The sequence below is a fragment of the Mustela erminea genome, chromosome 7 (assembly GCF_009829155.1).
Source record: "Mustela erminea isolate mMusErm1 chromosome 7, mMusErm1.Pri, whole genome shotgun sequence".
Classification (NCBI taxonomy): domain Eukaryota; kingdom Metazoa; phylum Chordata; class Mammalia; order Carnivora; family Mustelidae; genus Mustela; species Mustela erminea.
The window spans coordinates 29,798,690-29,826,352 of record NC_045620.1 but is presented as its reverse complement, the minus strand read 5'-3'; the positions used below and the strand labels follow the sequence as shown (position 1 = coordinate 29,826,352).

The following is a 27,663-nucleotide window of genomic DNA, read 5'->3' as shown; positions in this document are numbered from 1 at the left end:
GCTCTCTGCTCAGAAGGGAGCCTGCTTCCTCCTCTCTCTCTCTGCCTACTTGTGATCTCTCTCTCCGTCGTATAAATAAATAAAATCTTAAAAAAAAAAAAGAGTTTATTTATTTATTTATTTGATAGAGAGAGAGCGCATAAGTAGGCAGAGAGGCAGGCAGACAGAGAGGGGGGAAGCTGACTCCCGGCTGAGAAGAGAGCCCGATGCAGCAGAAGCCTGAGATCCTGACCTGAGCTGAAGGCAGAGGCTTAACCCAGGGGCCCCATGCTCTTTGTTCTTTAAGATAACTCTCCTCTATCTCCCTAAACTTTAGTAAAAGTTTGCTATACCCAAATGCCTGATTCGAGGTGGCATCAGGGGAAAGAACGTGTATTCTGAGTCTGGGCAGACACAGCACCACAGAGAAAAGAGGAGCTGCATGTTTTGAGACCCAAGTGAGTGGACACCATCAAAGAAGCAGAGAAGACTCAGATACATAAATGATGTGCGGGGACAGTGCTGAGCGTCCCGCTGCAGGTGGGATGACAGCTCAAGCAACTGCCATTGCAACACTTAGGGATGCACCAACGCCTCGGGGTGGAAGACCCGGAACCATCCAGAACCATCCAGTCTGAGTCACACAGGTGGGCCTCATGAACTTCATGGTCTGCCAAGCTGAAGTGGGTCCTGCTGGGGCTCTGTCTGTACTTCCAACCTCATGGAAAGTAAGATATCCATCTTCAGGAAGTCATTTTTGGTGGGGCACCTGGGTGGCTCAGCTGGAAGCCTGCTTCTCCCTCCGTAGTTCCCCCCACCCGCTGCTCCCTCCCCCCACTGTTCCCTCTCTCACTGTCTCTTTCTCTCTCTCTCTAATAAATAAATAAATAAATAATCTTTAAAAAATAATAAGTAGGGGCGCCTGGGTGGCTCAGTGGGTTAAAGCCTCTGCTTTCGGCTCAGGTTGTGATCTCAGGGTCCTGGGATCGAGCATCGGGCTCTCTGCTCACCAGGAAGCCTGCTTCCCCCTCTCTCTCTGCCTGCTTCTCTGCCTACTTGTGATCTCTGGCTGTCAAATAAATAAATAAAATCTTAAAAAAAGAATAAATAAAAAATTTAAAAAGATGCAAAAGTCTTTAAAAAAAGGAAGTTATTTTTCTTTTCTGATGCTTTCTGGGATCTACTATGTTAAAAGGAGTAAAAGGTGGAGGGACTGATGAAATAGATATAGGGAATTAAGAGGCGCTTCCAGTTATAAAATACGAAGATGAATAGTACAGCATGGGGAGTACAGTCAATAACATTGTTAACAACATATACGGTGACAGATGGTGATTACACTTGTGGGGAGCAATGCATAATGTACAGAATGGCTGAATCACTCTACCATACACCTGAAATTAATATAACACTGTATCTCAATTATACTTCAACAATTTCTTCTTAATTTTTTTTTAAGTAAGCTCCAGGCCCAGCCTAGAACCCAAGGCAAGGCTTGAACTCACAGCCCTGAGATCAAGACCTGAGCTGAGATCAAGAGTTGAATCCAACTGTGCCTGGGTGGCTCAGCAGCTTAAAGCCTCTGCCTTTGGCTCAGGTTATGGTCCCAGCATCCTGGGAATGAGCCCCACATCCAGCTCTCTGCTCAGCAGGGAACCTGCTTCCCTTCCTCTCTCTCGACCTGCCTCTCTGTCTACTTGTGATCTCTGTCAAATAAATAAATCAAATCTTAAAAAAAAAAAAGAGTTGGATGCTTAATCAACTAATACACCCAAGTGCCCCCAATAACAACTTTTTAAAGAATTAGGGAGGAAAAAAGATAGACATGGATAACAGGCAAAGAAGAGCCAACTAGCACTTAATTGGAATCCCTGGAGGAACAAAAACAATGAAATATAATAGCTATTAAAGATATAATTCAGGGGGCGCCTGGGTTGCTCAGTTGGTTAAGCATCTGCCTTCAGCTCAGGTCATGATCTCGGGGTCCTGCGATGGAGATCTGAGTCGGGCTCCCTGCTCATCAGGGGAGTCTGCTTCTCCTCCTCCCTCCCCACTGCTTATATTCTCTCTCTCTCTTTCAATTAAACAAATAAGATCTTTAAAATAAAATAAAATAAATATTTTAAAAAATCAAGGCTGGCCCAGATGAATTCAATGGTAATTCTACCAAACCTTTAAGAAAGAAAATATACCAATTCTCTAAAACCTCTTCCATAAGATAGAAGCAGAGGGATTACTTCCTAACCCATTCTAGAGGAGAGCATTATCCCAATACCGAAACCAGACGATATTATAGGAAAAGAAAATTACAGAGCAATATTGCTCATGAGCATAGATATAAAAGTCCTTAACAAAATATTAGCAAATAGAATCCAACAATGTATGAAAGGAATTACATGCCATGAATGACCAAGTGGCATTATCCCAGGTGTGCAAGGCTGGTTCAACATCTGAAAGATATTTAATGTAATCCATCACATCAACAGACTAAAGAAGAAAAATAATATGATCATAAAATAGATGCAGAAAAGGCATTTGACAAAATCCAACACCCATTTATGATAAAGCTCCCAGCAAGTTAGGAATAAAGGGGAATTTCCTCAACTTAATACAGAATATCTACAAAAATCTGCAGTCAACATCACAGTCCACGGCAAGAAACTAGAATCTTCCCCACTAAGATCAGGAACAAGAAAAGGACGTCCCATCTCACCACTCCTTTTCAACACTGCACTGGAAGTGTTACTTACTCAGTAAGACAAGAAAAGGAAATAAATCTATCTACACTGGGAAGGAAAAATAAAACCGTATCTGTTCGCAGATGACACGACTGCCCGTGTGGAAAATATGAAGGATTCAGAAGAAGAAAAAAAAAACTGTTGGAATGAATAAATGCCCACAGCAAGGTTGCAGGATATAGGATTAATACTCAAAGGTCGTTCACTTTCCTCTTTACCAACAATGAACAAATGGAACTGAAATGAAAAAAATATTGCTGTTTACATAGGTATCATTAACACCCCCCAAATGAAACTTAGGTATAAACTTAACAAAATAGGTGCAAGATCTCTATGAGGAAAACCACAAAACTCTGATGAGAGAAAGCAAAGGAGAACAGCATAAGTGGAGGGTATTATTCCCTGTTCACGGATCAGAAGCCCCAATAGTGTCAAAATGCCAGTTCTTCCCAACTTGATCCATTTGATCTACAGATTTAATGTGATCCCAGTCAAATTCCCAACAAGTTATTTTGTGGATCTGACAAGTGGATTCCAAAGTTTATATGTAGAGGCAAAAGACCCAGGACAGCCAATTCATTACTGAAGAAGAAGAACAAAGTGAGAGAACTGACACTACCTGCCGTTAAGACTGACTACTGCAGGGGCGCCTGGGTGGCTCAGTGGGTTAAAGCCTCTGCCTTTGGCTCAGGTCACGATCCCGGGATCCTGAGATGGAGCCCCACATCAGACTTTCTACTCAGCAGGAAGCCTGCTTCCTCCTCCTCTCTCTCTCTCTGCCTGCCTCTCTGCCTATTTTGTGATCTCTGTCTGTCAAATAAATAAACAAAATCTTTAAAAAAAAGACTACTACTTAAAGCTACAGTAATCAAGACAGTGTGTTACAAGCGAAAGAACAGAGAAATAGATCAATGGAACCGAAGAGAGAGCCCAGAAATAAAGCCCCATAAATACTGTCAACTGGTCTTTGACAAAGCAGCAAAAGCAATCCAGTGGAGCAAATACATAGTCTTTTCAACAAATGATGCCGGAATAACTGGACGTCACATGCAAAAAAATCAGTGTAGACACAGAACTTGTACTTCTCACAAAAATTAACTCAGATGGATTGTAGACTATTTTGTCTAAATGTAAAACAAAAAATGATAAAACACCTAGGAGATAACATAAGAGAAAATCCTTTGGATGTTTAAAGCACTTTGGATCAATTTAGTGATGCTTAATCCATGCCGCTTTGCAGGCGTCTGTGGCCCACTGTCTCCTCGACTCTTGGGGGGCACCTCACACCCTAAGAGCACCTAGGCAGGTTTGATAAACCTGATGTAAGCCTAAGAAGTTGTGGCAGAAACCTGGCTCAGAGCTGCTGGGGCAAAAGTGTGAATATATGGAAATGGCAAAGGGTGAGCTCACAAGGTTAAGGGAACCCATGTACTAACCAGGCATCTGGAACAGAAACCAGGAGCTCAGCGGTCCCAGGGCAGGGACTCAGTCTCTGCCATTCTCTGCACACCCATTTTTCTACACCTGACAGGAACCAAAGCTTCCAGCCCCACGTAACCCCAATTTCCCACAGTTTCCAGGGGAGCAGGGTCTCACCCTCTTCCTCAAGCCTGGTTAGAAAAACAGGCAGAAAGGTTTCAGACCAGTCAAGCTTGGGTTCTTCAAACAAAGCCAGAGGGGACTGTTCTTTTTTTTTTTTTTTTTTTTTTTAATTTATCTGACACAGAGAGAGATCACAAGTAGGCAGGGGTGGAGGGAAGCAGGCTCCCTGCTGAGCAGAGAGCCCGATGCGGGGCTCTATCCCAGGACTCTAAAATCATGACCTGAGCTGAAGCAGAGGCTTAACCCACTTAATCCACTTAACCACCTATGTGACCCAGAAGGGCCTATTCTTGTGAGAACACGGGCACTCCTCAGGAGCACTAACCTGAGTGAAGGAAGGGGCAGCCTTAGAGAGAGGACTGTATGGATCAGGGGTGTCTCACTAGGGATTTGAGGGACATTTCCAGAGGCATGACTTGCCACACACAGAGTAAGGTCTCTCTAAGTCTTCAAAGTCAGAGGGTGATTTGTGACACCCTATGATGGAGAAGGTAGCCTTGTCTCAATGGTGATGGTGGAAAACATGGCACGGCTGGTGGCATTGGCGGCAGACTCAGAAAAGCAAAACCCCGCTCATAAGTGCTGCCTCAGAGTAGGTGTGGGTGGGTCCTTCCTGGGTGCCAAAGGGCAACGGATACTTGGCAAGCATGATGGGACCAAAACCTGAACCCTGACCACCTAGGAGGCTCATTTTTCCTGTGCAAGAAAGTCACACCTCACAGGTAACATTCAGATCATGAAAACAGATGTGAACGGGGGTCTTTCCAACAGAATCATTTTAAACCACCACTAGGAGCTGCTGATTAAAGACTCTTTTTTTTTTAAGATTTTTTATTTATTTGTTTGATAGAGATCACAAGTAGGCAGAGAGGCAGGCAGAGAGAGAGAGAAGGGGAAGCAGACTCCCTGCTGAGCAGAGAGCCCCATGTGGGGCTCGGGCCCAGGACCATGGGATCATGACTTGAGCTGAAGGTAGAGGCTTTAAACCACTGAGCCACTCAGGCGCCCCTGATTAAAGACTCTTAATAGGTGTTTGGTGCCCCACGCACATCCCTTTGGGCCTGACCATTGTGCAGCCAGGCCCAGCTCCACACTGCCCTTTTCTGGGGACAGAAAGAGCCAGGGAATTTGCCCTAGGACCAACTCACAACCACTGACTGAAAGGAATGGCAGACAAACATTCACAGCCCCTCACCCCTCTTGTGAGGTCATTCAGAAGTGACTATTGTGTTACAGGTGTCCAGAGGCACGAAGCTCCCTACCCACCCTTGATAATGTACTTGTATGGGCTGCCTCCCCTTCCAGTCCTTCCTGGGATCACCTCCCACATAAACTACTTGTACTTAATCCTTATCTCAGGCTCTGCTTCTCAGAGATCCACACCAACCCACCACATTTCGGTAGAGAAAACAAGTGCTACCATCCAAAGGAGGCACATAAGGAGACAGGGGTGATGTGGGGTCACAAGAGGTAGAAACCTTCCAAGATGCTTCTTGGGGTCCTCTCTGACCACAAAGGCTCAGATACCCAGCTCAGGGCCGTACAAGAAAGCAAGTACTCATCGTAGCAAACATGCATTAGCCAAATTTACAGAAATGGGAGCATGAAATCACACAGTGCTTTTAACTCAAAATGAGAAAGACAACTTCATCCTGGCTAGACCTCTTGCACCCACCCAATGGTACCTTCTCTCTCTACAGACAAGGAAACCTATGATTATCTCAAGGTTGCCTGGTGGGCAAGGGCTGGGCCCAAAATGAGCTACAGAATCCCCCTGCTAAGTGAATGACACATTTGGGAACTGTGGTGGGACTGGACACCAAACAAGTGCTCACTGACAAAATCCTTATTTTTTAAAAAAAGATTTTATTAATTTGACAGAGAGTGACAGCAAGAGAGGGAACACCAGCAAGGGGTAGTGGGAGACGGAGAGCAGGCTTCCTGCTGAGCAGGGAACCGGATGTGGGGCTCCACCCCAGGACCCTGGGATCATGACCCAGGAAAATGACTGAGCCACCCAGGCGCCCCCAAAATCCTTACTGATAATGTTGCCTAAGTGGGTGCAAAGGCAGCAGCCAGCTCCCTGACCCTGGGAGTCTCAGATTCCCTTTGGGTTGCAATGACTGACTGTGGGTTTAGAATGAGAAAGTGGACTGAGTTCTGTTCTTTATGCTCTAACACTAGCAACTGGTGGACTGTTTGGGGGGCTGGCTGCCGGAGACGGGAGAAACTGGGGTCAAGGACAGGTAGGGCTGGCCTACTGCAGCAGTATGAATAAGTTACATGGCAACGCCAGGCACAGGATGTTCTGGGATTCCTCCCCACCGTCCTTTGGCCAGCCCCCTCTTCTGTCCACTGTTATGGGCAGTGTGTGCTGTCCACTTATCCTGTGTGTGGTACCACGCCAGAGCTGGGGGCAGGCTGTGAAGGAGGCCCATGCCAAGCTTCACCTGGCTGTGTGTCCGCCCATCCCTGTCCTCCCTCCTTGCCCTCTCGGGCAGTCCCATCCCAGTGAGGGATCAGCGGGGCCACGCAGCACTGAATTCCTTCTCCAGACCCTGGACAAACTGGTCGTTGAGAAAGAGCAGTTGACCATGGGGCAGGAAGCGGGCGAGGATGCCCTCGATGCGATCAGCCCGAAGCAGGAGGTTGGTGCTGGGGGTCAGCAGCCGGAGGTGGTCGAGGAGGAGGCGTGCCAGCAGCCGGAGTGTGCCCTCAGCCAGCAGCAGGTTCTCGTGGGCATCCAGCACCAGGGCAAATCCTAATGAGAGCACACCCAGCCATACCACTGTCCGAGGCTCCTGAAAAGGGTCCCCTGCTGCCAGGCGGAAGGCCCCAAGTGGGGCCTCATGCAGGGGCACTGGCTCATCTGACGACTGAGGCTGCAGGTCCATGGGGGTCCGGCCAGATGCCTGCTGCTGCAGCCGGCACATGGAGTCCACCTGCCTGCGGAGAGTGGGTGGGTCACTGACTTCTTTTTTTTTTTTTTAAAGATTTTATTTATTTATTTGACAGAGATCACAAGTAGGCAGAAAGGCAGGCAGAGAGAGAGAGAGGAGGAAGCAGGCTCTCCGCGGAGCGGACAGCCTGATGCGGGGCTCGATCCCAGGACCCTGGGATCATGACCTGAGCCGAAGGCAGAGGCTTTAACCCACTGAGCCACCCAGGCGCCCCTGGGTCACTGACTTCTGTCATCCTTATCACCACCCTGAGAACTGAGAACTGCTATTAACTCCATATCTCAGATTTAGAAACTGAGCCCCAGAGAGACTAAACGACCTGCTCAAGACCACAGAGCAGGAAGCATGAGCCATGACAGGAATCCAGGCTCCTGCCTCCAGGCCCTGAACCATTTCATTCCATGTGTTCAAGAGAAGGCAGTTTTGAACACAGCCCCTTGGGCCAGGAAAGGGCACCAGGGGAAAAAGACCCTGCCCCCACCAGCTTCACAGAGGGCTCCTTAACATAAAGAAATGCAAGACTTGGGTTGCCTGGGTGGCTCAGTTGGTTAAGCATCTGCCTTTAGCTCAGGTCATGATCCCTGGGTCCTGGGATCGAGTCCTACATCAGACTCCTTGTTCAGTAGGGAGCCTGCTTCTCCCTCTCCCTATGCCTGCAGCTTCTCCTGCTTGTGCTCTTTCTCAAATAAATAAATAAAATCTTAAAAAAAAAAAAGCAAGCCATGAGAAGTTGAAGTCATGTTCAACTGCACCGTCCAATCTTTCTACCCCTGTCCTACCCTGCAACCCTCTCCAAACAAAAAAGAAAGACCTTCCACTTGAACATTTAGGCTTTAGAAATCACACTCTGATCCCTTCTGAATCACCTTCTGCATTTGGGCTGTGCACAAGCTGGTTTTAAAGGCCTTTGGTTTTCTGTGCCACGGGAGGCGGGGGTGGAAGCCCAGAGAAAAAAAGGGATGGCAAAGGCTAGCAAAGAGCTGCCCCAGAATGTTAACCCCCCCACACACCCCACCCACCCACCACAGAATGCAGAAAGGCAAAGGATTCTGGCACTTGCTGGCTCCATCTTGGTCTGGGATGGGAAAGACCAAGGAAAACCACCACATCTGGAACAGTTTCCTAAATGTGCTCAGTGGATCCCAGGCTTTCAGGAGGCTCTGGGATAAGAGTTCCTATGTACCACATTCTCTCTCCTCCTTAGGGATTCATAAAACCTACACATACACTAATCGTTCTGAAAAGTCCTGCACTGCAAAGCATGTTTAATCTGTTCCAAAGTCTGCCTGCCATGTTCTAGCTGCATAACCTTGGGCTGGCTAAGTTCCTGTGCCTCCTGAGAGGTGGGGATAATAACCATATCTATCTCAGTGGACTGTTACAAGAATTAATGAGTTCATATACATGAAATGCTCAGAACAGTTAGCACATACGTACAAGCTCAATTAAGGCGAGCTATAATGGTAATGATGATGATGATAGCATTATTATTTCTTTAACTCCTTTTCATAAAATACTTGTGAACAACCATGGGTGACTTTTGGAAACAGTACTCAAACTTTCTGCTTCTTAGTCTGATTCTCTGTACCCTCCCAGAAAACCTATCACAATCAGGCATGTGTTTTTTTTGTTTTTGTTTTTGTTTTTATATTTTACTTATTTATTTATTTATTTATTTATTTGACAGAGAGAGAGAGAGAGATCACAAGTAGGCAGAGAGAGAGAAGGGGAAGCAGGCGCCCCACCAAGCAGAGAGACCGATGCGGGACTCGATCCCAGGACCCCGAGATCATGACCTGAGCCGAAGGCAGCGGCCCAACCCACTGAGCCACCCAGGCGCCCCAGGCATGTGTTTAATGAAGGCCTGTATTACCTGGCCACAGCCAAAATCTGCTCCTTTCGGAGGAGCCTGTCCCTCTCAGCACCACGTGGTCGTGGGTCATCCGGTGAGTTCTCAGCACCAAAGACGCAGGAGTAGAGCACTCGGCAAAGGCCTGTGTCCTGGGCCTGTGGAGCCCGCAAGGTGTGGATGAGGAAAGCATGGACCATGGCTCCAGGGTGGACACTACAGGGAAGCCAGAGACCTTGGTGAGTGTGAAAGCCCAGCAGTGCAGGCAACCACAGAACGGGTCTCGGAGCATGCGTGGAGGCTGCTGTGACTGGTCATGGGTCCTCCTCCGCCAACCAAGAGGCACTCCCTACCTCTGAATAATGGCGTCTGGTCAGCAGCACTTCTGTCCACCACCGAGTCAACTGGTGAAGAAATCTCAGACAACCCCAAACCGGGCTCTACAAAATAAATGGCCAGGAATCTTCAAAAGTGTCAAAGTCATGAGAGTCAAGGGACGCTGGGGAGCTGCTCCAGAGGAAACTAAGGAGACAGGGCAGCTGAACACACCACGCCGTGTGGTCCCCAGCCAAAAGGGTCGTTTCAACATACAGCATTATTAGGACAACTGGAAACAGCTTAGGTAATAGTCTTGATCAGTGCTACCTGATTCTGGATGTAGGAGAATGTGCTCGTTTTTAGAAAATACACACTGAAGTACCACTAAATACAGAGGTTAAACGGCACCGTAGCGGCAGCCAACTTTATTGTCAAAGGGTGTACGGTAGTTCTTTGTAAGAAAACTCCTGAAATCTTCTACAAGTTTCGGAGTACTTAAAAATAAAGTCGACTAAATAATGGCACTACTAATAATAGCAGCGTCTGGCTGACTCAGTGGCCTGCCCGGCGTTGGGAAGGCAGCCGGCACACAGGAAGCTGATATCTTGATCTCTAATTTAGGGTAAGTAGATCGTCCGTTTAAATTGGTCAAGCAAGAAGTTTCGCGAAGGCACTTTGAAAACTGCAGCCCGCTGACCCGCGAGTACCTCCGGTGACCCCCACCCCAGCCTCATGAAGAGCACGTCATCAGTCTTCGCCACCGTGTCCCCCCAAGTCACAGCGAAATGGTAGCGACCAAACCCTCACGTCACTGTCTCGCGCAAGCCTGCGGCGCAGTGCATTTCGGGAGTTGTAGTTCCTTGCTCCTGTCAAACAGCCCTAAGAGGAGCACCCCAACCGAGTGTGCTGCCCCTTCAGCCTTAGAGCCGCTGTCCTCCGGGCCTCATACTCACCCTTCCTTGCCCGCGGACTTCTACTCAGAGGCCGCTCCACTCCGCAGCAGGAGAGCAATGGCGGCTGCGCGGCCTCTGAGCGCCTGCGTACACCGGTCGCGGGCGCACGCACGAGTTGACGCGCGCGGGGGGGGGGGGCGGGGCGAGGCCCCCCCAAGTGAGGTGGGGTCCCCACGTCAGGTGTACTGTTCCGGGAATGGGCAGGGGTGGTGTTCTGACACCTGGACGCTCCCCCACCCCGGCAGGGGCGGCTTTCGCCCTCGGACCAAAGACCCCCTGCTTCGAACTCCCAGCGGGACCCTCGCGGGTTATCTCCAGACCGGGTATTGGTGGAGTCCCGCTGCGAGGCCTGGAGTAGCCGAGCCCCAGGCCTCCGCGAGGGGGCGCAGCGTCCCGGAGCGTGAACCGTCCGGAAAAGGCTCGGTGGCCACATCGTCGCGGGCGGGCGCGGGTCGGTCCTCTGCGGTCCCTGCCAGCCTTCTGAGGCTCGTGGGGCCTAAATAAAGGTGCGCGGCAGGTTCTCGAACTGGCCAGTATGCGTGGGAGTCACTGGGGTGCCCGTTAAAACGCAGATTCCTAGGCTTTATTCGTGGAAATTGTGACTTTAGGAGAAAGATGCATGTTTAGGCTGTCCATGGGGGAGGGTTTGGGCTTGTGGATTTCCGCAGCGGGTTAAGACCAGAGTTCGTTTTGGAATAGAACGATTTAAATTTGTCCCCACCCTGTCACCAGCGGTGTGAATCACTTCATTGGGCCCCAGTGAAGAAGCCCCCCTAGGGTTTAGCAGGCTTACCAGTTTATCTTCATATTCCCACCACTAACAAGGTGACCCATCTTTGAAGGAGGTCATCAAAGTAAAGAGACTTACTTCACACTGAAAGGGGCACTGTCAGCCACCAGCCTCTAGGAACAAACGGTGGGATAAAAGCCCTACCCAGAGGTGTTTGGGGCCCTGCTAGGTCTGTCCTGAGCCTCACTGCCTACCCTGGGCCATTCACCTACACACTCTTTTAGCTACTATGGCCATGTGAAGGGCTCAAGACCCCGTGGTCCATGCCTCAGAGCCTCCACACCGGCTGTTCCCTCAGCCTGATGCCCTTTCTTCCCCTTCTTTTGCCCTTCCAGATGTGCTCAGACCAAAAGAGGGGCAACCGTCTTGCCTGGACTGTCCATTAGCATTCAGTTGCCCCTTTGCACCCATTGTTGAGGGTCTGTCTGTGATGGTGACGTCTCCCAGGGGGCATACCCAGGCTAAGGTACTCACCCATTCTCCCCAGGGCCATGCACACTCCTTGGTGACTTAAGAAATGAAAGGCAGGGCAGCCCAGGCAGGGACCCTGGAGTCAGGACCCTCCAAGGGCAGGGGATGTATTCCTGGCCCCTCTGGCCATAGAACGTGGGCGGGAGAAAGTAAGGAAGGCTAGAGGAAGTGCCCAGGGTGTGTGGGCATTTTGACCACAGGTACAAGCCATAAATTGTAGATGGATGGGCAGACCCAGAGATGATGTAGGGACCCAGTCACAAGGCTGGGGGTCATGGTGGCTCAGTTCCTGGCTCCCAGACCCTATCACCCTTAGCCAGAACCCATGTCTGCTAGCTGATTACAGCAGAAAGCTGGCAGAGGGCTCTGGTTGCTTGGGGCCACCTAGCATCTGGAACACAGTATTCTAGCCTCTATCCACTCTGGGCAGTGAATCCACTCCAAGTCCCAGGCCACCAAGGGGCTGGCTGGCCTTGTGTGAAGTATGTGAAGGAGACAGCAGTGAGAAGCTGCCTGAGCCACTACGGTGGAGGGCTGTGAAAGACCCAGATGGGGGTGGTGTCCTGATAAGGAGGAGAGAGGAGTCAGGTGCCATTGCCAACTTTTTGCAGCCTTCAGCCAACCTTTGCCTTCCGGGTCAAAACCCTGGAAGCTGAGGACAGCGAGGCAGGAAGGAGCCTGAGTTCCCCAAGATGCTGCAGGGCCTTCCTGCTGAGGGAAGAGCACACACGTTGATTTTGCTAAACAGCTGTGTGGGGTTGATGTTATATACAGTCTAATTCATTCCTAAGTGAGGCAGCATGTGAAAAGGTCAGGGTGTTGCCCGGCCTAAGGTAGGCACTCAGTAAATCTATAAATGTTGACAACTGTTAATACAGAGGCAGTATAGGAAGAGGTGTCAGAGAGGTGTGGGTCATCACTGGAAAGCAAGTGGGGCCTTCTGGTCTGATGGGAGTCAGAAGCAGAGAGATGGACGGGCTGAACTTTCTAGTGCTTCTTGGAGTTGTAAGACCTGCCCTGAAGACCAAATGGAACAGCCTGAGTGGGATGGAGGTAGCATGTGTCGCATGTTCGTGTGTGTGAGGTCTTCATAGTGGTTACCCTACAGATCATGGCTGGGCCAGGCATAGTAAGTACAGATATGGGCTTGTGGGATATGGGCAGAGAAAGAGAGAGAGAGGTAGAGACAGAAACTGGGTAGAGAAGGAAGAAAAGTAAAATTAGACAAAGCACTACAAAAAAATTAGAGGAACTTCAAGGAAGCAGGTTGCTGGATTTAAGACCTGGCCCACCTGTCTAGAACTGGCTGGAGACCACACTTCCTATCTTTTCCCCTCCCCTCCCTCTGGCTGTGGGCAGAGTTGCCCATCACCCCTCTCCCCAGCCCTGCTATTCTCCGTGGACCTCTGAATTGGGGCAGGGCTGGTATGCCTACAGCCTTTTGCATTGGCTCCTTCCCCAGACTCCTACCCTCCACTACTGTCTGCCCCACGTCAGTGCCCCTTTTCCAGTACCCCTTGGTGCCCACCACTGCGATGTCTGCACAGTGACTTAAACTGATTCAATTTGCAAAGCAGTTTCCATTCCCCACCTACCCAAACCACAGCATTGTCGTGAAACACTGGTGAGCAGGCTGGCTTGGGAAGTTCTGCTGCTGCTTCTAGACATCAGGACCAACTCCCTGGTCTTACTTACACACCTCCAGGGATGGGGAGCTCACTTCTTAGAGACAGCCCCATTGGTTTTTGACAGCTGGAAACCCTTACCGATGATCTTGAGTCCTCAGGCTAGACTAGCAGAGCAGCCACCTACTTCTGGATGTGGGGAGGGCAGTTGGGTGGAATCTGCCAGCCCCAGGCAGTGGATTTTTTTAACGACTCCCTGATTAAGAAGTCTAGCTGTTTCTTGAAGAGTAGAGTAGCAAACTAAGAAGAAGGAATCTGCCTTTTCGAGAATCCAGGCAGGCTGAGATTAAATTGATAAGGTTGCCCTAGAACCAAGGGGACGAAAGTCAGGCAAGCCTTGTCCCTTTGTCCCCCTGCTCCTCCCTAGATCACCTCAGAGATGGCATTGCCCTGTGCAGGCAGCCTCCCACTGGACACAGAGATGACTTCCTCCTCTATCTCCACCACATCCCCTTCCACAGCTTCTTAACTGCTACCTGGACTGGTGCAGTAGGTTACCAGCCTACACACAACAGCTGGGCTTTTCTTCTGCAACCCATCACCAACCTGACTGCTTTTGCCCATGTGCGGAATGGAAAGAAACCCTCAGCCTAGACCCTCTCTTTTAATTGTCTTCAGGCTCCTCCTTTTTACCTGTCTGATCTTGTAATCTTGTAATCTTCACACTGGCCCTAAATCATAACAGCCCTAGCAGACTCTTGTAGGGCATTTGCTGTAGACAAGACTCTGTTCTGAGTGCTTTACATATACTAACTCTATTGATCCAATCCAAAACCATTTGAAGGAGGGTCTTTACAATTCCCATTTTTTTAGATGTGGAAGTTAAGACATGGGTGATCAAGTAACTTTCCTGAAGTGAACACATGTGCTAAGGGAAGTGTGCATGTCAAGAGATTTCAGCCTGCCCCCTTCCTTCCCCTGGTGTGTCCCCTTCTCCCCTGTCACCTCGTAGTCCCCCTAGGGGCTGGCTCAGCCCCTGCTCCCAGCTCCAGAAGGCCATAAGCCTCCTTCAACCCCAGCCCTGCTTACCTTGTACAACCCAACCCTGGGAGCTCCATCTCACCCTCAGGGAGCCCTGGGCCCCATGGAAGCCATCTTGGCTGGGCTCCAGGAGGATGAGGCCATGTGTGATTCGTCCTTTCAAACAGCCACGCTTCCTGAAGGGCTGACAGCCAGAAGGCCCCACGAGGCAGCTCAAGCCCAGCCACGTGAGACTCCCTCCCCTCCCGCTGCCCGGGGCCTGGCCGCTGACTCAGCCTGGCTGCTGCTGGCGGGTGCAACCACTCCCTCCCAGGGGCGTCTGCTGGTGCGGGCAAGGTGGGGCAGACTCAGCCCTTGCCTCATACCCCCTGGCACCCCACAAATTCCTGTGTGGGTTGGGTGGGAATGCTTCTTACCTTCTGTCCCATAACCAACTGTCTTCTTCGAACAATCGGCTGTGAACAAGTCCACATCCTGCGGCATTCTCTCAAGGCATGACTTTCCTGGCCATAGACCAGCAACTTCTCCATCATTACTCAACTTCCCTCTCCTGATTGTTTCCAGATTCCACAAGGCCGGGACCTCCCTGTCTAAACATCCCTCCTTTCTGCACCTACGGTTTTCTTGCCTCTGGAAAGTGGGTGCCTTTGTGCTCAATTCCAAGGTTGAGGACTTTTTAGAAATCCCAAGTTTTCTAGAAGGCTGTGGATGGACTCAAGCCAATGACATACAGCCAATTAACTCCAAGGAGTCACTTTTCAAAGAATCTGACCTGCAGAAAAACTAAAGACTAATATTCCCATATAGGAGAGTTAGAAAAGAAGCTGGGTTTACAATGCTTGAGCCCTTGCCACTATCACACCAGCGTGGGTGGGTTCAGCACTGCAGAGAAGTCTTTGCTATATACAACAATCAGATTTTCCGGCTAAGAGAGAGACATTGAAATTGACCTATTTTGGGACGCCTGGGTGGCTCAGTTGGTTGGACGACTGCCTTCGGCTCAGGTCATGATCCCGGAGTCCCGGGATCGAGTCCCGCATCAGGCTCCCAGCTCCATGGGGAGTCTGCTTCGCTCTCTGACCTTCTCCTCGCTCATGCTCTCTCTCACTGTTTCTCTCTCAAATAAATAAATAAAATCTTTAAAAAAAAAAAAAAAAAGAAATTGACCTATTTTGCTGAGCAAATGGAGCAACAGAACTCTCAGATTCTGCTGGTGGGAAGAACGGTATAGCAACCACGTGGAAAGTGCTAATGCTGAAGGAACACACTGCAACCCAGCAGTTCCACTCCAGTTCCAATCCATTCGGGATTATATCATGCCGAATAACCTATCAAGGGGAGAATGGAAGTGTTCTATATCCTGACTGTGGTGCTGAGTACACAACGGCATGCATTTATCAGAACTCACAGAACAGAACTGTACACTCAAATGGGTGAATTGGGCTGCATGTAAATGATATCTTAATTTTTTTTAAGTGAAAACTGGAAATAAAAAATGTAGGATGAATAATTCAATTTAGGAGGAGACCCATATGATGGACTACTATACAGCAAGGAACAGGGACAGACCACCCCCCACAAAAGGAAACATAAATGAATCTCAAAATCATGCTGAAGGAAGCCAGACATAAGGGATGCCTGGGTGGCTCAGTCAGTTAAGCTTCTGCCTTTGGTGCTCAGGTCGCAATCCCAGGGTCCTGGGATTGAGTCCTGCATCAGGATCCCCTGCTCAGAGGGGAGTCTGCTTCTCCCTCTGCCTGTCTCCCCCCTCCTGCTTGTGCGTGTGCGCATGTGTGCTCTCTGACAGATAAATACAATCTTTAAAAAAGAATAAAATAATGGAAAATTTTAAAAAAATTGTTATTACAAGGGACCTAGTGAGCAATTCAGATGATGCCCAGACCCCACCAGTGCCCACTGACTTGGCCAGCTCCCTGCCTGTGCCTGGCCCCACAAAGCCCTTTACTCACAGAAGCAAGCTGCACACGGCTGCTCCGGGGCTGGAATTTCTGCCCCGCCCTGGCCCAAGCAAAACAACCTTTAAAACTGGCCAGCAGCCCAGGTTTTTAAACAGCTTCCTTGCCAGATCTGCTCCCCTTTATGAGCATGCAGGAAGAAAGTTACAGCTTCTCTGGCTGGGGGGAGAGGAGGAACTGGAACATCTCTACCCCATCCCCTGAACTTCCCAGGTAGATGGGGTCCTGGCCTGAGCTGGAGGGGCAAACCTCTGGAACTCCCTTCCCCAGGCTCAAGCCTACTCCCCACGGGGTATAGGTCAGCACCAGGACCTTCTCTGGGGAAAGTTTTGTTTCCTGGTTAACCAAGGCCCTCTCCCTGCCTCTTCCTCCTCTTCTGCAAAATGAGCTATATACCAACCTTGTAAGCTTAAGAAATAATATGCACGTGTCTAGAACAGTCTAAAGGTCTTGTGACCATAGCTGTGCTTCGGATGGTGGGACAGATGTAGCCTCAGATGTCAGCACCTGGCACACAGCCTGGGCATTGTTAAACTCTCAGCACCCATTGCTCCCTCCTCCCCACGTGGCCTGCTCCTAACCCACGGAGTGGAAATTTGACACCCAGGGAAGAAGTCAGGCAGCCTGACCCCACCCCCTTGGCTGGGACGGTGGCAGGAGGAGAAGAGTGGGAGAATCCTAGGCAGCTGAAATGCCTGCTCTGCTTGTATCTGCTGTGTGACTTGGGGGCAAGCGTATGCCCTCTCTGGGCATCCAGCAGCCTTCCTCCTTTGTATAATCAGGAAGGATGGAATGGAGCTTCCTGAGACCACCTAAGCAGAGTGGAGCTGGCAGATCTCAGTGGAACAGTGCCCAGAGCTCTCTCCCTCCCAGTTTCTCACTGTTCCTTGGGGGTCTACACAGCTACTTTTCCTTTTCTGGGGCAAGTCCCCTCACCCAAATAAATGTTATCCTTGGTATCAGCTGCCTGCTCAATGGAGAGGGCTTCTGGAGCTCTCAAAGCCCCTCTCTTCCTAAGCAAAGGCCCAGTATCCCCAGACCATCAAAGCCACACCCCAACACCCCCTCCCCAGCCATTGTGCCCTTGTGGGAGGAGTGTTGGGGGGTAAGCCTCAACCTTTGGGCATAAGAATCTTGGGAGAAAAGCTGGAGACAGGGCAAGCATCATTTAGACTCAGCCTAGGAATCTAGAGTCTCTTGTTCCTCTGGTAGGAAATCGCCTCCATTTTCCCATCTGCAAAATGGAGCCAACAATCATTGGCACCACCTAGTTCAGAAGGTAGATGAACTTCGACAAAGTGGTAATGGTGCCTGACATGTTGTATGTACTCTGTATCAGGCCATTACTTTACTTGTACAAAGGAGGTCCTACAATCACAGACTCACATCTAGGGGAAGAGGTCGCCTGCAGGGGTATTCTGAGGGAATTTCCCAAGATCCAGGTTTGGGCCTGGGACTGGTTCTCCCAGACTGGCCCTTTTCCACTCTCTTGATCTTGAACTTGGCATCTCCCAGTTGGTAGAACCTCTGCTGGGTGCTGGGTGTACGGAGAAGAAAGTCATTTCTCTGATGGGGCAGGAAGGAAGGCTTCTGGGAGGAGGCGACCTTCGAAATGGAGTCTCGAAGGGTGAATAAGAGATAGGGGAAGAAAATTCCTGATGATGCAACAGCTGCAAAGGGAGGAAATGTAAAGAGCAAGGTATGGGAATTGGAGCCCTATCTGCTGACCTGCCCTCACTCTATCCTGCCCTCAGGGTGCGCCACGGTCTTGTCAAAGGCCCACAGGACACGATGCAGGTTACTCCGCTTGCTCAGTGCTTTATTGACCCAAGGCCGGGACAGATGAGTCAACAGGGCCTTCTTCAAACACAGCCCTCCACACGTCCTGAGATTCAGAATCCAGACGTGGCTCTGTCCTTGGCTTTGCCGCTTCCACAACATTTTGTCTTGAGTGACTCCAAAGCTTAACATGTAAAGATTTTGTCCACACAGACAGACACACATCCGTTCTTGCCGCAGGCGGTCACGCTCACTGAAATGCTTCCACGCAGCCATTTGTGCGCTGGACGTTGGGCATCTGCGGCTCTCCATCCATCTGCCATCCGTCCATTCATCCATCTGTCCACGCACAACAAGAGAGCAGCAAGTTCTGACCAATCGGACCCCGGGGTTCACAGCAGTGGGGGCTGAGCTGCAGACCTTAGCCCTTGCCCAACGGCCCCCCAAGGAGGTCATCCCTTTCTGAGGCAACAGAAACCAGGGCCGAGTGGCTAATTAATGGTTGGAGTCTCTAACCCCAAGTGGAGAGAGGAGCCGAGATCTCAGCCCATGCGTCTCCTGAGAGGGGCACCAAATCAGACGAAGGAGACAAGCACGCAGGTAACACTGGAACAGGAAAGAGTAAGAGCTTCTGTTTGTGCTAGAGGTGCTCACGTGGAAGGATGGGAAAGAGGAAGAGAAAGGGATCATGACAGACACTTCCAGGAGTGCCAGCGCCCCGGGGCAGGGAGGGGTTCTGCTTTGGCCCATCCCCGGGGCACGGGGGTGGGGGGGTGGGGCCAAGGTGTGGCTTTCTCCTAGACACATACAAACAGAGCCCCTGGGAAAGAGGGGGGCTTTTCTGGACACAAGAAGACAAAGGGTTAACTCAAACAAGGAAGGAGAAAAAGCAAAAATGTTCCTGCGGGACACAAAATACTTCCTTTGAGCTGGACTTAATCCAGTTTCACCAAGTCAACAGGCTGGGCTCTCCCCGGGGCTGGGCTGGGGTAGAGGCGGCACAAGGATGTGGAATATGATTGCAGCAAGACATGGGGATCGTGGCTGGGTGCAGATGGACAGGACACCCTCACTGTCTTTCCCCTGGAGGGCAGTTGGGGCCTTGAGCAGACCCTCAGCCCCACAGGCCCCTGGGAGGCTGGCACCCAGGCAGCAAGGCAAAGGAGGCAGGCAGGACTGGCACCAGCCCTTCACTGATCCTGCAGGCGGCTGCAGAGCTCCCGCCGGCTCCGCTCCCCAGCCCAGCTTCGGGTCTTGAGGCGGAAAGTCTTCAGCTCTTCCCTGAAGGCTTCGTGGTTCATGGGCCGATAGTCCTGGGGCTCACAGAAGGTCTAGGGCAGGATGGGAGGGTCCGTCAATATGGGGGGATGGGGAACTTTTAGAGGAACCTCCCTTCTCCTTGGGCCACAGGCTGACCGAGCCCTTCCCTGCAGTCCAGCCCTCCCAGGAAGGCTTCAGCCGCGCCCCGCCCCATGGTACCGGGTGTTGGGGGAAGAACTCCTTATAGCCGCCCTTGAGGATATACATCTCAGGATAGTAGAGGCTGGGGTAGTCGTTGGCAGCTCTGTCGCGCTCTCTGATGAAACGGCACCTGCGACCAGCAGGGGCGTGCGGGTCAGAGCTGGGTGGTAGGGCAGGATATACCTCAGGAGACCTGTTCTTTGCACCCAGTCTTTTGTGGGCCTTGGGGAGCCACAGAAGGCTTGAGTGCAGGAATGTCAGCCATAAGAATGCTTTTAAATCGTCTGGCTACGGGAACCAGAGGAGGCTGGAGAGATGGAAGGAAGGAGGTAAATCAAGGGAGTTGTTTCTAGAAGGCAGTTCATAATCTTTGTTAGAGATAACAAAGGGGAAGCATAACAGAGAGAAGTGGACAGAATTAGAGAGATCTTTTCAGGAGGTCTGCATGAGACTTGGTGAGCACGAGAGTCGGGGAGCAGAAAGATCAGTCAAACCCTGGAAGGCTCAGCATAGCTGAGGGACAGGGCCCTTGGATATTACGGACACTGCTGGAGACTTGGAAGCAAATCTTGAGGGGGGAGGGGTGGTGACAATGGATGGAGGGTGGACATAGGCCTGATGGGAAGGATGGGGAGGAGGTAGGGAGAGGGTGCCATGCACAGGAAAGGGGGGTGAACGTCTGCTCTGGGGTGCCAGGGGACTAGAGGCCCAGATCTAGGTGGGGGCTGGGGCTGGGCTCAGGCCTCTTGGGCAGCAGATGGTTCCAGCACCCCAAAGCCTCAGCAGGAAGGTCAGGAGCAAACACTAGCTAGCAGACTCACATGCGGGGACCGCGCTCAGATGAGAATTCACAGTGGAAAATGAGGATGATCCTCTTGTCCAGATTACAGGGTGTGATGGGGCTCTGCAGCAGGAAGGTCTCAGCATCCCGTTCCAGGGGCAGGTTCACGGCAGTCTGCCAGAGGAGCTGGAGGTCAGGCCACAGCCCTGGGGCTGGGTGGCACATCCACCCTTGGCCATCCCCAACTTTCAGGACCTGTCCCCATCAGCCCGCCTCACCTTGATGTGCCCGCCTTCGTACTCGTAGGGGTACCTGCAGTCCACAATCACAAACCTCTCCACGATGTTGCTGAACTTGCCCACCAGCAAGGCTGCCATCTGTGGGCCACAGAGGTGGGTCCCAGCAGGTCAGGCTGGCAGATGGGGGCTGACCCCAACCCTACCACCGGTCTGGCCTTACAGCCCATCCCCAAGGAAAGTTAACAGGCAAATGGCCATCCCAAATGTGCCTGGAGAATGGCTTTCCCCCACGTACCGTTTCTGGTGAGATGTACTTGAGATCTTGGTGCTTTCCATCCACAGTCTGCAGAAGGAAAGCCTGAAGAGAAGGGGAGAGAGATTGAGAGAGGCAGAGGGGGAGGAGAGAGAGAGAGAGAAAGAGAGAAGAAGAAGAAGAAGAAGAAGAGGAGGGGGGGAGGAGGGGGAGGGGGGGAGGAGGGGGGGAGGGGGAGGAGGGGGAGGAGGTGGGGGAGGGGGAGGAGGGGGAGGAGGGGGAGGGAGCAGAAGAAGAAGAAGAAAAGATGAAATTGGCAAGACTAGGAGCCTAGAAAGGATAGTTTCTTTCCCAAGCTCAGAAAGCCACACCTGCTTTGACCTTCAAATTCAGCTCTGGTTCCCATAGCAACCAAGAGACGCCTCTTGGGCCTGACATCCAGGGAACAATCCCTTCCAAGGGGAAATGCAGAAGGGAACAGAAGAGATGAATTCCCCACCTCCTGCTTCACACTCTGTCAAGGCCCCCGCATGAGGCCCGAAGAGGCTCCAAGCCGGATATTAGTTTGGAAATGTTTTCCAAGGTTGACACACAACCGACACCACAGACAGATCTGGAGTAGAGTCAGGAGACCAAGGACAGCCAGAGAGAGGAGTCTAGGTGAGAATAAAGAAGAAGCTGTGCTGGACAAAACCAGGGGTGGGATGGAGGGAGGAGGTACCAAAGCAGCTTCTGAGCTCAGGGGGCCACACAGTTAGGGATCGAGCCTCCCGAGGGTCCCCATTGCTCATACCTTGGAGTAATCCCCAATCAGTTCCCGGTGGTCACTGTCCAGGATAGTCTCAATCTCATCGTGACACAAGGACTTGGAGCGGAGGACACGGGCTTTCTGTGGGGTAGATGGTGACCAGGGTCAGGGGCCAGGCTGCTCCTCAGCATCCCTGTGTGGCTGCCACCTCTCTCCCTGCACCTTGCCCACTGCCACAAACCCCACCCAGGTGTGCTGGTGGGGTAGACTTGGACAGTAGCTGCCCAGCCCCTCCCCAGGAGGGCACCCACAGGTTCCTCGGCCTCCTGCTGCTCCTCTGGAGGGGTCACGCTCCTCCTGCGCTTGTTCTGTGTGGGCAGGTCCCTGTCGTGGGGCCGCTCCAGCCTCTTGAGGATGGGTCGGATCACGCTGCAGGGCATGGACGGAGAGCGGAAGAGCCGCTGGCATTTGCTGTACATGATGAGGTCCTGGCAGGGGTGGCAGTTCGGGGGTCAGAGTACCTCCCCCCTCCCCCCTACCAGCCCTCCCAGTTCTGGGGCAGCCCCTCAGAGACCCACCTGCTCCTCCTCCTTTTCTGAGGTCTTGACCAGTGGGGCGCTAATGAGGCTCTCCATGCCTGGGGGTACTGTCTTGTCATCCTGAGGCCAAATCAGCAAGAGGATGGTCACACCCATGGGCAAAGACCAACCCCTTAGGCCCCAGGTCCTCCAGCATAGCCACATGGGGCAATACCCCAGAACCAGGAAACTGCAGGGCCCCACTTGCTGAGAAATGTGGCCATGAGGGAGGGCCAGCCTTGCCTCTGCCCTGCAGCTTCAGCCACCTGCCAGTCTCTGGTAGGCCAGAGTCTGCTAGGCCAGAGGCTGCACCATGACTCCATCAGCTTGCATTCCTCTTCTGACATCAGAATGAAGTCATGGTCTCCTGGCGGGAGATCAGGGCTTTCCTCTTTTGGGAGATCCCGGGACAAGGGAGGTCAAGTGCCTGGTGAGGCAAGACTGGTTACCTTTAAGTCGCTCTCCAGGAGGTCCACAAATCCATCATCTTCCTCGGAGGCCCCCTCGGTGGCAGTCAGGGAGAATCGGCCTCGGGCAGGGGGACTCAGCTCCTCTACTTCCATCTTCTGCTCGGGGGTGAGACACTGTGTTGGGGGGGAACAGCCACAGACTGCTCAGGGGTGGGACCCGAGGCACAGAAAAGGTTCCCACTGCCACTGGGTTCAGGGTCCCCCTCCTCCTCCCCACCCAGGCTGCCTCCAGGGGTGCCCACCCTGCACAAAAGCCCACCCTGCAGGGTTCCTTTCTCCCAGTGTACCATCAGGTCAGGGGCTGAGTTTGGTCTCTGGGCAAAGGCTTCCCTGCGGTCGGCCCACTCTGCCAAAGCATGGGCATGGCTGGGATGTGGGGGTTCCCATGGCATCTTGAAGACAAATCCATCCTGTGGGCAACATGGGCAAGTGTCATCGAATGCCAGAGAACCATCCCAGCACACCTTCTTCCTTATCCCTCTGACGTTCTCCCACTCCAGCCTTCTGGAAACGTACATTCTCTTTGTCCTCCTCAGAGCTTTGGGCAGCTCGGCCACACGCCTCACTCTTCCTCCAGCGGCCAGGTGCTTGGGAGTTGGTGATGTTCCGCAGCACAGGGCTATGGCCCAGAAGCCTCACCTAGAGAGCCAGGTAGGGCAGGAAGGACTGAAGGCTCTATTCCTCTGGCACCAGCCCTGACCCTACCTTCTCCTGTCCCTCCTCCGACTCCCCCACCTCCAAAACCCCATCTCCCACAGCCAGACCAGGGACACCAGACGGTTTCAAGTCTGCCCTCTGGGAGGTGACCCCAGATCCCTCCTGCCCCTCCTCCAGCCTGGCCAGGGCCTGAGCCTCCAGTGTCAGACCTCAGAGGGTACTCACCGGCAGGGACTGGAAACGTCGAATGGCAAACTGCTCGCTGCAGGAAGAAACAGGGAGACGTCAGGGCTGGAGAGTAGGGGGCCGTGCAGGAGAGCATGCAGGATGGCCCTCTGGCACAGATCCCTGCACATCCCTGGGGAAGGCAATGGGAGAGCACCTTTCCCATGCCTACTCCATCCAGTGGGGGGCATGGGGAGAACCTGGGGTAGGTGGACCTCCAGAGTCCACTTGAGGAAGTCTGGGACACTTACTTTCGGATGACCCGGCTTGCTGCCTGGATGGCCTGCTCAAACCTAGAAGAGAGAAAAGTCCCATGCAGCTCACCTCCCCCTACAGCCCAAAGCCCAGCCCCAGCATCAGCCCCCTCTTCCCATCCACAAGGCCTGGGGGCCAGGGCTCAGGTCAGTAGAAAGGGGAGGGAAGAATGGGGACTCTCAGGGGTCCAGGTATTGGGGAGTGGGGAGAGGAGAAGCAGCCTGAAATTTTGAAGCCTGCCCTGAATGGAAGAGGGCCCAGAGAATGGAGCAACAGAGACAGCTGGGGGAGGTCACAGGGTGGCTGAGGCGCTACCAAGGCAACGGTCTTGCCAGCTTGCCCACAGGCCTTCCACCTGTATGCAAATCACCTCAGTGGGGCCATATGGCCGCCAGGAAAGTCATCCATCCGTCCCATGATGACAGACTGTGGCTGACAATGTGGGTATCTCCAGGGCCTGGATGCCAGCAAGACTGGGCTTCCCTTCCCTTGTGTGGGGGCTGTCCCAGCTCCCCCCGGGACAGGGACCTGGTTTAGTGTGCCCCCAGATCAGCCACAGTGTGCCATGCCAGACCCCCTAGTGACAAATGTTCAGGGTCATATCCTCTCCTCCCTCCTATGGAATTTTCTAGGACCAAGCCTCCATCCCACCCCCTTCTCCTGCCTTAGAAGAGGCCAGCCGGCAAAGAATTCCAACAGATGTTCCTTTTGAGGCTGGGGCACAAGCTTCTGTAGATAGGCCCCACCCCCTAGCTATGTTACCAGAGACCACCTGCCACGCGGGGCTTTTGTGTGTCTATGTGAGCTCAGGCGTGCGCGTGCGCGCACGCGCGCGCGCACACACACACACACACACACACACACACATGCTTCTTTCTGAGAAACTGTAACCGTCAAAGCAGGTGGAAAGGTTGGCGGGGGGGAGGGCCACTGAGGGCTAGTGTTAGGGGCATGACTCCCAGGGCTGGGGCGGGGTTGTACCCAGATAACCTGGCATTAGAAATGATGAATTTTATTGGCTTGGTTTCCCATCTGTGCCTGCGCCGCAGGAGTAAAGCAGGGACAGTTCTGGCTTGTCAACCTGCAGTCCCCCCACCCCCACCCAGTTCTCTCCCTATTTCCTGTTTGTGAACAAATCTTGTAGCCCAGCCCAGTCCGATCAAAGGCAGTGGGAGGAAAGAAAGCCACTGCCCTAACCCCAAAGCCATAGTCCCTCTGCCCAGTCTGGGGATGCCCAGCTGTCCCCACTAATGCCTGGCAGCTGCTCTCCCTGCCGGGGCTCTAACAGCTGGATAGGGACAGCTGTGCTCTAGAAGATACTACTCATGCCCCACAACACAGGAGGAAGGACCTGTCCTGAGTACAACTCCCTCACCACTCTCTCTCTCATAAAGGGCCTGGTCCAGGGGTTGGCAGGAAAGTGTCCCTGAAGCCAGAGGTTGCTGATAGGATGGCCAAGGGCTGAATCAACCTGTCACAACGGTTTCTGTTTGGCCTACAGTGAATTAAAGGTTTTGAATTCATTAGACCATATTTTAAAATTGTGATGTTTCATAGAAAAAAAAAAAATGATGTGTATAAGCAAAAGAAAAAAGGGACATACACCAGACCTGTATTCCCACAGGCCAGGGGATGGCTGAAGTATCCAGTGCTCCCATAAGCCTCTATCTCCACCACCTGGCTCTGAGCCCACACTCAGCTACTCCTGCGGGAGCAGACCCTGCTCTGAGACAGGAAGCAGAATCTCAGGACTTGGGAGATCAAAAGGTCACCCCCACATGTGGATTGAAGGGGTCTGGCCACTCTCCCAGACTTTCCCTGGTGGGTGTATGCTGAAACTAGGATTCTCAAAGGTAGGCGCCAACTCCTTGGTAGTGGGGATCCCTTTACTCACGTCCGCTCTGCCATCTTGGGGTCCATGGGGCTGGGAGAATCCATACACAGACCTGGGGGGACAGAGCACCTTGGTTTGAAAGTAGTGACATCCTCTGCACACATTCCCCCACCATGTCCCAGTTCTGTTCAGAGAGAGGAAAAACCTGTTTCTAGTTTAGATCTTGATACATTAAAAAAATGAAACAAAACCCTGCCCATGAACACCAAGGGCTAATACACTGCCCCCCAAATTGGGCAGGGCTCTACTCCCTCCTTACTACAGAAACTCCCTTGTATACGTTTTATATTTTTTAATATTTAATTTATTTATTTGAGAGAGAGAGAAGCAGATTCCCTGCTGAGCAGGGAGCCTGATGTGGGATTTGATCCCAGGATCCTGGGACCATGACCTGAGCCAAAGGCAGGTGCTTTACCCACTGCGCCACCCAGGTGCCCCTCAGCTGTATAGGCTTTAAGCCAAAACTTTGCTAAGCATTTTTCTTAAGTTGGTTTAATTTGTTCTAGAAGAGATAGTAACTTTTTAAAAGAAAAGGTTACCGCTGAAGGCAAGTGAACATTATAAAATGACCAACATTCAACCCTAATGCCTCCCAGCTGGGGCTGTGGTTCAGGGACTTTGGCGCCTGGTTTTAAATAGGTAAGATCTCATCTCCCCAAGAGGGCCCCACCCTACCACCCGCTCAGCCAGTCTGGGCTGGATGTGGGGAGCCCCACCAGAGCTGGGCAGGTGCAGGCTCCTGGGCCCACCAGGTTGTGGGGAAGATGTTAGTCTGATCAGCAGTGAAGTGGAGAGACTCAGGCGCCCCCTCTCCCCCGCAAGCCCCATGGTACCCCTGAGCCTCACCTGCATCAGAAGATTCAGAGGACTGGGAGGACAGGGAGGATTCAGATGCCCGCCGCCGGGACAGGGACAGGCATGAGAGCAGGCTGCCTGCCTGATGCTTTGGAGTCTCACTGGGAAGGCAACAGGGTCCCAGGGAAGGAGAAACGTCAATGTGGGGCTCAAGGGCTAGCTGGCCCATCCATGTTCCCACCAGCCACCCACCTCTGAAGGGCTCACCCCTGCCCCAGGGAGGGCTCTGAGGGCCTGCCCGCTTCTCAGGTTTTCTGCAGAGGCACTAAGTAGCTTTTCTTTGTTGATTAAGAAAGGTCCTCCTGGGTTCAGGGGGAGGTGAGGCCAGGGCAAGAGCAAGGAGATGGGTTGAGGGCCATTCTGGGGATGGCAGGGCTAGCCCTGGACGGCCTTCCTGGGGACTCCTCAGGCCCCTATCCATCCACAAGCCTTTCTGGAGCCAGGGCAAGACTACTTAGGTCTCCATTGCTGCTGAGGGCAACCCAGCCTGGACACTGCAGGCTGCTCAGGAAGCAGGACCAGTGTTTAACCCCTTAACCTCAGGAAAGAACTGGGGGTGGAGGGAGCAGGGGCAAGGACAGAAGAGAATCAGGCTTATCTGCCACCCTCAAGTTCCCACTCCAGGCTCAGGATCCCCTGCCTGGGGCAAAATAGTGGTGATAAGAGCAGACAGTAGGGAGCCAGCGCGGTGGAGGCACGCGGGAGGCAGGGGTGGGGGGAGTGTGGCGGGGGAGGGAATGGGACTGGTGGTCCCAACTCCAGTGTCTTGTGTTGCCAACAGCAGGTCACCTCGAGAGTGTGCGCAGCACAGACCTGGCCTCATCGCCGTAGTCCCGGGTCCCTGAAGTAGGCTCTACCCAGGACACCTCCCCACTCCGCTTCCCAGATTTGCCTCCCACGCCGGGTTCCACGGGAGGCCCGGGACCAACACCCCACACCCAGCATCGCAGTGCGCGGGCGTCCTACCTGCCGAGCCCCGCGAGGTTGTGCATGGTCTGGGTCAGGCTGGTGACCGGCGAGGAAGCAGCCGCACGCTCCGGGGACCCCACGAGGCCATGAGCTCCCAGCTGGAGGCCCAGGAGGTGGCTGGGACGCTCGGTACCACCCCGCACTCCCGCCGGACTGAGAGCCGGGTCCGGCGCGGGCTCCGGTTGGGGCAGCTCCAT

At 52.5% G+C, this 27,663-nt stretch overlaps 2 protein-coding genes across 8 annotated transcripts; both read right to left on the bottom strand.

Annotated features, from left to right (window-relative positions):
• Nucleotides 1-6,327: 6,327 nt before the first annotated feature.
• On the bottom strand, nucleotides 6,328-15,107 carry AP5S1 (adaptor related protein complex 5 subunit sigma 1). 7 transcript variants are annotated; one of them, XM_032351317.1, is made up of 4 exons: nucleotides 14,743-15,102; nucleotides 9,482-9,568; nucleotides 9,153-9,344; nucleotides 6,328-7,265 (listed from the first exon to the last, which is right to left on the bottom strand). In XM_032351317.1, the coding sequence occupies exons 3-4, from the start codon at nucleotides 9,326-9,328 to the stop codon at nucleotides 6,839-6,841; spliced, it is 603 nt and encodes a 200-aa protein (XP_032207208.1). In that variant the 5' UTR covers nucleotides 9,329-9,344; nucleotides 9,482-9,568; nucleotides 14,743-15,102; the 3' UTR covers nucleotides 6,328-6,838. The 7 variants fall into 7 exon arrangements, with proteins under 7 accessions (XP_032207208.1, XP_032207206.1, XP_032207207.1 ...); XM_032351315.1 differs by lacking the exon at nucleotides 14,743-15,102 and adding an exon at nucleotides 10,396-10,486; XM_032351316.1 differs by lacking the exon at nucleotides 14,743-15,102 and adding an exon at nucleotides 10,396-10,484 and having other exon boundaries at nucleotides 9,482-9,591.
• Nucleotides 15,108-19,271: 4,164 nt separating this feature from the next.
• On the bottom strand, nucleotides 19,272-27,663 carry CDC25B (cell division cycle 25B). The gene is made up of 16 exons (XM_032351311.1): nucleotides 27,464-27,663; nucleotides 26,489-26,598; nucleotides 25,643-25,694; nucleotides 23,745-23,786; nucleotides 23,494-23,530; nucleotides 23,128-23,250; nucleotides 22,899-23,021; nucleotides 22,591-22,725; nucleotides 22,142-22,222; nucleotides 21,875-22,051; nucleotides 21,609-21,704; nucleotides 20,858-20,920; nucleotides 20,602-20,700; nucleotides 20,364-20,497; nucleotides 19,561-19,672; nucleotides 19,272-19,412 (listed from the first exon to the last, which is right to left on the bottom strand). Exons 1-16 carry the CDS (start codon nucleotides 27,661-27,663, stop codon nucleotides 19,272-19,274), a joined length of 1,725 nt encoding a protein of 574 aa, XP_032207202.1.

Excerpts from the sequence above, each read along its gene's own strand:
- AP5S1 (XM_032351312.1), bottom strand. The coding sequence starts at position 10,832 with ATGTGGCCACCGAGCCTTTTCCGGACGGTTCACGCTCCGGGACGCTGC. Across the intron at positions 9,345-10,395 it reads CCGCGGGCAAGGAAGGGTGA|TGTCCACCCTGGAGCCATGG; the intron begins GTATGAGGCCCG and ends GCTTCCCTGTAG. Across the intron at positions 7,266-9,152 it reads CAGATTTTGGCTGTGGCCAG|GCAGGTGGACTCCATGTGCC; the intron begins GTAATACAGGCC and ends CACTCTCCGCAG.
- CDC25B (XM_032351311.1), bottom strand. The coding sequence starts at position 27,663 with ATGGAGCTGCCCCAACCGGAGCCCGCGCCGGACCCGGCTCTCAGTCCG. Across the intron at positions 22,052-22,141 it reads CAGAAAAGGAGGAGGAGCAG|GACCTCATCATGTACAGCAA; the intron begins GTGGGTCTCTGA and ends CACCCCTGCCAG. Across the intron at positions 20,701-20,857 it reads AGTACATCTCACCAGAAACG|ATGGCAGCCTTGCTGGTGGG; the intron begins GTACGTGGGGGA and ends TGTGGCCCACAG.